Below are 9,880 nucleotides of genomic sequence, written 5' to 3'. Positions count from 1 at the left end.
CAGGTGGGTCTCGAACCCGTGGGCTCAGGCAATCCACTCACCTCAGCCTCCCAAAGGCGCGGGATTACAGGCTGAGCCACCGAGCCCGGCGCCTATAATATTTTTAATGGCCATCTTTTTAGCTGGATGTGGTGGCGTGCATCTTAGTTCCAGCTACCTGGAAGGATTGCCTATGCTCAACAGGTCAAGGCTGCCGTGGCCATGAGTGTGCCACTGCACTCCAGCCTAGGTAACAAGAGGGATACTCCAACTCAAAAAATATATGTATATATTTTTAATAGCCATCTTTTATGATGTGTTGCAATAGCTGTCTTTTATTCTGTATGTTCAGGAACACAAAGTAATGTAAATAATATTGCACCACAGATGTAACATTCTTCTAGTTTCCTATGATAAAGTACTTAAGAGAACTTTTTTGTTTTTGAAACACAGTGGAGGCCAGGCTCAGTGGCTCAGCCTATAATCCCAGCACTTTGGGAGGCCAAGGCGAGAGGATTGCCTGAGCCCATGGTTTGAGACCAGTCCAGGCAACTTGGCGAGACCTCGTCTCTACAGTAAATAAAAAATTAGCTGCGTGTGGTAGTGTGTGTTTGTAGTTCCAGCTACGTGAAAAGCTGAGATGGAAGGATCACCGGAGCCCAGCAGGTCAACGCTAGGGTGACTGTGAGTGTGCCACTGCACTCCAGCCTGGGGAGCGGCAGTGAGACTCCAACTCAAATAAAAGAAACCCAGTGGAAATGAGAAACTACCATTTATTTGATTTATAGGCTGTAATGACTTTGGAAAAAATTTGACTTAATTCTCAGTTTGTTAACCTTAAATAATAGTTATTAACAGTTATTTTCAGAATAAAAGTTTTTTGTAGCTGTACCTGCAAAAACCATTTGTACTTACTCCTGTTGACACTGGAGTAGATGGTGCTTCTACGCTTGGCGTTGTGGATAAATCCCAAGTACCAAAGCCTCTACTTTCTCCAGCTGGTATGTGATCTGCAGGTGATAGCCCAAGAGGTGTCATTTCAGCCTCTGGGAACAAAATGAAACAAGTCTTAAATCTGTGTATTTCAGAAGAATATTTTTTACTGAGAATTTTAAAGGTAATCACCACTTTTACTTCGTGTAAGGACCCAGCTGGACTAAAAAAACTGCATTTGAGTTTGGGAGAATTGGAAGAATCTCAGGACAGTAAAGGAAATGGTTATAAACTGAAACTTGCTAATATTTCCTAGCAGCGTGATCCTGATTTCTCAAAAGGTAGTTTTTTCCATTTTTAGAGCTTGTAAGTGCATTCATTTCCTAATGTGCAAAATATTAGGCGTGGTGGCTCACATCTGCAGTTTAATCTTTGTGGGAGAAGGCAGGAGAATCGCTTGAGCTCAGGAGTTTGAGACTGCAGTCAGCTATGGTCACGGCACTGCACTCCAGCTTGGACAACAAAGCAAGACCTGTCTCTTTAAAAAGCAAAACAAAAAATATGCTAGGTATAGAATATTAGCAAGATAGCCTTGAAGGAGGTACAGACGAGAAGAGGATGTTTGGAAGCCTAGGGTACCCTGACTCAGCCTGGTGCTTGGAAGGGATTTCTGCAAAGCTGAACTTCTAGGGAAATGGGGTGTTAGGAGTGAGAGGGATAGAAGAGGATGGATGCAGAGGGAAGGAGAGGTGCGTGGCAAAGGCAGTTAGGTGAGGATTCTAGGGAATGGGCCAGAGACTGAAGTGCAAGGCCAGGTGTGACCGAGAGGGGCCTGGAGAGAGGGCTGCAGAGCTGCTGACAGTTGCCTGACCTGTGTAGAGCCTGCACTTAATGAGTTTCCGTGAATTTACTGTGATGTGGATGGTGTGAGCACGGGCGTAGCCAGGATGAGTCTGGCTGTCGCAAAGGGACTGGTTAGAGTTCTGTGGCAGCACTTAGCTGGAGAGGAGGGACGTGGGAGGCTGGTGTGCTGTGGCATTTTCTGTTAGCTGTAGGTTACTGACAGCGTGCAGCTGTCATTTAGAGGTGGCAGTGTTGTCCATTTGGAAATCGTTCTCCTAGCAGTGAGCCCAGAGCTTCTAGACTGCTAGGTCCACAAAGCATTGTACAGAGACTTACATAGTTATATTTGTGGATATATTAATAATTTACATGCTCCTATCTGACTGGATATGTGATTTGTTTATTGCAGGGTCCCCGAGTTTGTTCGAGAAAAGCGATTTGGAAATTGGCTAAAAGATGCACATGACTGGGCAGTTTCCCGAAACAGATACTGGGGCACCCCGATCCCACTATGGGTCAGCGATGACTTTGAGGAGGTGAGGCAGGGCAGTATTTCCTTGTGTTAGTTTTTGCTAAAGCATTTTGTTCATGCCATCTGAATATACTGTCAAAGAATATGGTTATTTGCCCTTCTCTTATTTAATCTGTTTTTTTCTTTTTTATTCCTTCCTGGAATCCTGACATAAAATAAGAATCTGTTTTCAGGGATTTAATTTTTTTTCTTTACTTTTGTTGTAATTAATCGCAGTTTTAAAAATTCCCCTCTATGTAAAAGTGAAGAATATAATTTGTATTTTTCTCACGAAAAAAACACACCGTTTTTTCCTTATGTTATGCTGATCTCTTTCCCCTACCCCCTGCATCAAGTTATGCTGTTAACTTGTGGTTAAACTGAACTTTCAGATGATGACAAAGGAAAACTTGGAAAAGAAAATTTACGAAATTACTGTAGAACTTTAATTTCTTAAATCAAGTGAGAGTGTTTGTGTGTGGATATATAGATGTATACATACACAGTATGTTCTCACTCAACATCATCGAGACGTTCTTGGAAACGATGGCTTTGAGTTAAACAACTTTCAGCAGGTTCTTGAACCACATAGCTTCGCTATAACAGTGAGCAGGAAAAGGTGGTTTCCTTAAACGTCCATTCACTTGAAGTCAGAGTTCCCAAGAACCTCTCAACAATATTAGGTGAGGACTTACCGTCCAGTTGCATCTCGTGTTGGGCCTCGTGTCCGGTGCTGAGCGTACTGCAGCAGTGTCTAGCAACTCGGGTGAATCTCCCTTAGGGACTGGAAAGGCACCAGTGAAGTGGCTGAATCAAAAGCCTTTTCAGAACAAAGAGCAAGGGCAGAGAGAGGCTGTGGGTGTGCACTAAGTAGCAGACTAGCCCCCAGGGGAGAATCCACAGCAGTTCCTGCTAGCGGGGCCCTTGTCAGATGATCCTCCATTCTGAGTGCCCCACCTAGCCCATCTCTCAGCTCACTACCCTGACATGATGCTATCAGCATGTGATTTAGTCTGTTTGTTTTAATCTGGTCCAAGCACTAGACGGTCATGTTTCATCACATAACAATATTTTGGCCAACAACAGACTATCTACAACAGTGGTCCCATGAGACTATGATATTGTATTGTTACTGTATCTTTTCTATCTTAGATATGTTTAGAAACCCAAATACTTACTATCTTAGTTGGCTTCATGTTGCTATAAAGGAATACTTGAGGCTGAGTATTTATTTTTTTTAAATGTATTTAGCCAAATACATTTGATTCTGGATGGCTGGAAATTTCAAGGTTGGGCATCTGGTAAGGGCCTCAAGCTGCATCACTTGTGGTGGAAGGCTAAATGGGAGCCAGTGTCTGCAAAGATCACATAGCAAGAGGGAAGCAAGGGTGGGAGTGCCAGGCTCTTTGTAACAACCTCTCATGAGTACTAATAGAGTGAGAATGAACTCACCCCCAAGGGACAGCATTAATCTCTTTTTGAGGGATCCACTCCCGTGACCCGGATACCTCCCATGAGTCCCCATCTTCCAGCACTGCCACACTGGGGATTAAAGTTGTAAGGCATTTCACCTATGTGGGGTATTGTGGCAAAGTTTTGCACATCGTAAACCCTTAATACCTGCTGAGATGGTGGCTGTGGATGTTTAAAATTCTCTCTATGTAGAGACTCTCTCTGATAATAAGGCTGGGTAACAAAGTAGCAGTGTCAGCATAAGTGGTCTTTCATGAGAGGTAAGCCACATTAGCAAATACTGTCCTTCGGCCCAGGTTGGTGTGTTAAAGATCTTTTTTTTTCCTTTCCTTTTTTTTTTTTTTTTTTTTGTGAGTTGGAGTCTCACTCTGTCGCCCAGACTGGAGTGCAGTGGCCGCTCCCGGCCACCGCAGCCTTGACCGCTGGGCTCTGGCGATCCTTCCGCCTCAGCCTTCCAAGTAGCTAGAACTACAGGTGTGCGCTACCACGCCCAGCTGATTTTTTGATTTATTGTAGAGATGTGGTCTCGCCAAGTTGCCCAGGCAGGTCTCAAACCCGTGGGCTCAGGCAATCCACTCACCTCGGCCTCCCAAAGCGCGGGATTATGTTAAAGATCTTTTAAAGAAAACCAGCATTCTCTGCAACTAAACATGAGTGCTACATAAACTAACTCAGTTGGTCTGTGTGTAAGGAACTTGTACTGTTTAACTTTGTTTTTGACAGGTTGTATGCATTGGATCAGTGGCAGAACTTGAAGAACTGTCAGGATCAAAGATCTCAGATCTCCACAGAGAGAGGTCAGTTTCTGAATGTTTGATTCACTTTAGTTTTATCCTCCTAAATAGTTTTTTATCCTATTAGGTCATGGTCTGCAGCAGATTACCGAGCTACACATGGAAATCACTAGTTTGCTGAATTACTTGGTTGATGACTCATATTGTCTTTCCTTGACTGAAATGCCAGTGACTTTGGTGCGTAACCTTTCAGACTGGGGACTCAGGGTGCTCTCTAAAAGCCTTTGAGAACTGCTGATATTTCTGTTTGCATATGTGTGTAGTGTCTTGTCAGGGTTTTGTGTTTTCTATTGGCAATTAAACTGCAAGTTCTGTTATGCTTAAGATTAATAGAAATGTCTGCTCTTCTGTTGTTAGCATTGACCATCTGACCATTCCTTCACGCTGTGGGAAGGGATCATTGCACCGCATTTCTGAAGTGTTCGACTGTTGGTTTGAGAGTGGCAGCATGCCCTATGCCCAGGTTCATTATCCATTTGAAAACAAGAGGGAGTTTGAGGATGCTTTTCCTGCAGACTTCATTGGTGAAGGCATTGACCAAACCAGAGGATGGTATGCCCCCTTGTTTCTTCATGAAATGTTTCCTTGTTTTTCTTTTATTTAGGGAGTATTGTAGTGAGACCCTACATTTACCTGATAGTTGTTGAGGAGATTATGGTAAATACGACAGACTCCGTTCCTGCCCTCTGCCCCTTCCCTCCAAGCATATACATTAAAGAGCCTTTCGAGGAGGAATTTCTCCCTACAGTAGGGCTGTAGTTTCTTGTTTGGGGGGGGGTTGAGTTGGCATCTCGCTCTGACTCCCAGGCTGGAATGCAGTGACATGCTCACAGCCACTGCAGCCTTGACCTGCTGAGCTCAGGCGATCCTTCCACATCAGTCTTCCAAGTAGCTGGAACTACAGGCGTGCACACCCAGCTAATTTTTTTATTTGTTATGGAGACGAGGTCTCACCAAGTTGCCTGGGCTAGTTTTGAACCCCTGGGCTCAGGCAGTCCTCTCACCTCAGCCTCCCGAAGTGTTGGGATTACAGGCTTGAGCCACCATGCCCAGCTACGGTTGTAATTTTATAATTTGGATTATGTCACTGGCATTTGAAATAAATCTATAAGTTACATTAGAAGTTTGAATGATGTAGCACTTAATATGTGTTCTTAGGTTGTTTACTTCAAATCATTTAATCAAATTTTTTTGTTTTTGTTGTTTTTTTGTTTTTCTTTCACTTTTATCTGCATTTATTTTACGCTGAATTTATTCCCATGCCATAAGTGTTCGTCTCTTCAGTTTCTTCTGTGATGCCTTTTTCTTCTGTGCACCCTCCTCTTTTGGCCTAGGAACAATCTATTCCTTTCATTGAGGATCATCTTGATGTGGCAGGGGGAGCTCATGTCTGGGTTGATCTGACCAAGAGCCCTATGTCTGGCAACACGTAGGGCTTCATTCTCTTGCTTGTGCTCAATGACCAGAGAATCTACAGCTAAGCCCTTAAATTCTGCATTCCTCTCTGCATTTTTAATCGTGTCCAGCAAAAATTCAGCACTTTTTGGCCCACCAACCCTGTGACCATCCCCACTGTTTGGCCTGAGCACACCTCTGACTTCACTGTTGTAGCATTGAAAGGGCACACACTGTTTGTGTCAAGTGACATCTTTCAGACACTTGGTGACTTTTTTTTATGTGCATGCCCTTGATGGCCTGGGCAGTTTCTTGGGTTTTCTTGAAATGAACATGAAGAGTGGAGCCTCTGGACTTGCATGACTTTGTGGGATCCTCTGGGTCTAGCGAGTAGCAGACCATCCTGGTGGGTCACCTCAGGCCGCTTAGGGGAAGTGCTAATCAAATGTTTAACAAATATTTGCATGTAAGACAATAGGTTGGGTGCTAGAAATTTGAGGGAGAGTTGGAAATGTGCCTAGATGTTGAGGACAGTATTATAAATTAACATTTTAATAAAGCCCAGAGTTGAAAAAATATTCGTGTATATAAAGAGAGTATTTGGGCATTGTTTCTATCTGGTGCCTTATTTGCAGCAGTATATTCATTCTTTTTTTTTTTTTTACGCTGTCACCGAGTACAGTGGCATGATCACAGCTCATCACAGCCTCAAACTCCTGAGCTCAAGCAACCCTCCCACCTCATTCTCCCAAGTAGTAGGGTCTACAAGTATTTGCCACCATACTTGTTTTTAATTTTTGCAGAGAAGTCTTCCTGTTACCCAGGCTGATCTCAGACCTCTTGGGCTCCATCAGTCCTTCTGCCTCAGCCTCCCAAAGTGCTGAGATTTCAGGCATGAGCCACCATGCCCAACCCATTCTTTTAATTGGAAAAGGTTGAATTACCTTTCTCTCTTGGACAGACTTTGCTGGCCCAGGTTTTAATTATGCATTCATTAGTAATGTTTTTGTAGGAATGTGTTTACCAAATTGTTGATGTCATTTTCTGCTTTTACAACTTAGGGAGATTATTGAATTTAAACCTTAAAGTTCTAGAGTGTGCTGTTTTCAGATTTTGATTATTTTATCTATAGGAACAGCTATAACAGTTTTTAGAGAGGGCTAGATTTACCATTGAGCTTTTTCATCTAAGGCAGTAGTCTTCAACCTTTTTAGCATCAGGGACCAGTTTCATGGAAGACAATTTTTCCACAGGCTGAGGGGAAGGGAGGTGGTTTTACATTTTATTTCTATTATTATTACATTGTTATATATAATGAAATAATTATTATTATGAAATTATTATTTTGATATGAGTCTGTAAGTATTTGATTTATTATGGCCTCTGTACCGTCAAACCTCATTGCTAACGTTAATCTGTATTTGCATCTGCTCCCTAGTGCTAGCATCTCAGCCTCAGCTCTGCCTCAGATCATCTGGTGTTAGATTCTCATAAGGAATATGCAAACCGGATCCCTCGCATGCGCAATTCACAATAGGGTTTACACTCCTATGAGAATCCAATGCTGCTGCTGATCTGACAGAAGGCAGAGGTCAGGAAGTAATGCAGGCAGTGGGGAGCAGCTGTGAATACAGATGAAGTTTCCCTCAATCACCTACCACTCACCTGCTGTGCGACCCGGTTCCTAGCAGGCCATAGACCTGTACTGGTCCTTGACCGGGGAGTTGGAGACCCGTGTTCTCGGCTGTCAGCTATTAACAGTCTTCATGTGGGTCCTCTGTCCTTATTGCCTCCTCCTCTTCCTTCCTGGGCACCAGAGGTCCTCCTAACCCTCCTTTGGAACTGGCATGAGGGTTTTATATCGATATACTTAGAGTGTGGGACGAGGCCAGGGTGATGGAAGAGGATCGCCCCAGAAAGTGGCAGGGATGTGATAAGAGTTCTCTTAGTGAACAAACTGGTTAGCACATAAATGAGATGGACAATATCCAACAGAATAAAAGCATTTTCTGAGCTTCTGTAGTATGGCTCCTGGGTGAGTGCTTTTGGCAGCTATTGTCATCAGATTCACTATATGATCTCGTGCCATATGTGACACACATTCCTCATTTTCAGCCAGACACTTTTAGGGGTCCTCAGAGACCACCCAGCACTGCCTGACAACTTTCACATTGGCTCCCAAGGAAGAGAGTGGTGGTTCTCAACTGCTGAGGGTCTTGGTAGCAGAGAAAGGGTCAGTATGTCGCTCAAGACCTTTATTTGCTCTAAATAAAGCAAATTTTGTTTTCTTCAATCCAATGGCTCTGATTTATAGGTCTGTGATCGGTTCTGTGCTCCAGTTATTTTTCAGTCTCCCCCAAAAGATTCTAATATGTAACAGGATCAATAGAAATTCAGTCCACTGATAGTTTCTTTTCTGTGCTTGGACTTCATTTCTATTTTTATTTAACTGTTGGTTCTTTTCAGGTTTTACACCCTGCTGGTGCTGGCCACAGCCCTCTTTGGACAACCACCTTTCAAGAATGTAATTGTGAACGGGCTTGTCCTGGCAAGGCAGGTGCCTTCCTTTGTGTAATGATGAGTTCCTGTCCTGGTACCCTTTGTTCTTTCATCCAGAAATTATTGCTTTTCAAAGCAGCTATGTCCTGGGTAGACCTAGCTACGTTTTCTTTCTTAACTGAGGAATTCAGCAACACTGAATCCCAGCTTTAGTCCTATTCTTATTCCCCCAGACTTAAATTCTCGTTGCTCTTCCTTTTCCTTGAAATACCTGTCCTGTCCTATCTTCATTCTTAGCTTTGTCTCCACTCAAGAAAAAGCAGTGTATGAGAACTAAGGCAGACGGAAGAGGAAGAAAGGAAGTTTTAGACTGTTGCTAGTAGCAACATAATTCTACTAGTGACACTGATACTAAAATAAGATTTGCTACACTTAGCATTTGATGAAGTACTCTTGCTTAGAGATCTTATTTAATCTGTTGTATTAGTCCTTTAATCTAGACATTTTGGGGGTTTTTTGGTCCTCTTTTTAACACAAGGAAGCTATGGGTTCTGGAATCCATAGCTTTCCTTTCCATTCTTTAGTATTGGCATCCCACTGTTCGTTTAGCCATTGACCTCCTGAGGTACGTCTGGGTTGCCTCCGGTGTTTGGCAGATGTGAATAAAGCTGCTGTGAACAGTGATTTATAGGTTTTTGTTTTTGTTTTTTAGTTGTCATCTCATTCTGTCGCCCAGGCTGGAGTACAGTGGCATGTTCCCAGCCACTGCAGCCTCGACCTGCTGGGCTAAGGTGATCCTTCTGCCTCAACGTTCCAAGAAGGTGGAACTACAGGCGCATGCTACCACGCCCAGCTAATTTTTTTATTTATTGTAGAGACGAGGTCTTACCATGTTACCCAGAATGGTCTCAAACCCACGGGCTCAGGCAGTCCTCTAGCCTCAGCCTCCCAAAGTGCTGGGATTATAGGCTTGAGCCACCGCACCCAATCTCTTTACAGGTTTTAATGTGAATGTAAGGTTTCATTTCTCATGACTAAATTCCAAGACGTCTTTCTGTGTCAGTCTACTCTTAAGCTTCCTCATGGATTGACCATGATATTCAAAAAACGATTGCAAATATTAACAAAACACCTTACTGTTGTGCCTAATTACTAGCTTGTATCTAAGTTAGTTACTCTTTCCCATTTATTTGCTTTTATGTATTCCTATTTGCAAGTAATCTATAATCATATATAAGTATTACCTGTGATGTTGATTTACTTAATTAACATTTCTCTTTTGTTTTTAAGTGATGGCCAAAAAATGAGCAAACGAAAAAAGAATTATCCAGATCCAGTGTCCATCATCCATAAGTATGGTGCCGATGCCCTCAGGTATATAAGCCTGTGCTTTGCCTTGTGTGTATTTGTCTTTTTTCTTTTTCTTTTTTTTTTTTTTGAGTTGGAGTCTCAC

General features: G+C 42.9%; 1 protein-coding gene across 2 annotated transcripts in view; it reads left to right on the top strand.

The window, feature by feature from the left end:
• The window catches only part of IARS (isoleucyl-tRNA synthetase), an 84,706-nt gene that overhangs the window by 43,698 nt on the left and 31,128 nt on the right, over positions 1-9,880 (top strand). For both annotated transcript variants that reach the window (XM_008062825.2, XM_021714779.1), the window contains 5 exons: positions 2,165-2,291; positions 4,463-4,536; positions 4,891-5,085; positions 8,395-8,481; positions 9,718-9,801. In XM_008062825.2, the coding sequence (XP_008061016.1) occupies positions 2,165-2,291; positions 4,463-4,536; positions 4,891-5,085; positions 8,395-8,481; positions 9,718-9,801 (567 nt within the window). The remainder of the gene's footprint in view (positions 1-2,164; positions 2,292-4,462; positions 4,537-4,890; positions 5,086-8,394; positions 8,482-9,717; positions 9,802-9,880) is intronic.

The sequence above is a fragment of the Carlito syrichta genome, unplaced genomic scaffold (assembly GCF_000164805.1).
Source record: "Carlito syrichta isolate Samal-C Ts95f unplaced genomic scaffold, Tarsius_syrichta-2.0.1 Scaffold97032, whole genome shotgun sequence".
NCBI lineage: Eukaryota > Metazoa > Chordata > Mammalia > Primates > Tarsiidae > Carlito > Carlito syrichta.
This window is presented reverse-complemented; position numbering and strand designations above follow the sequence as displayed.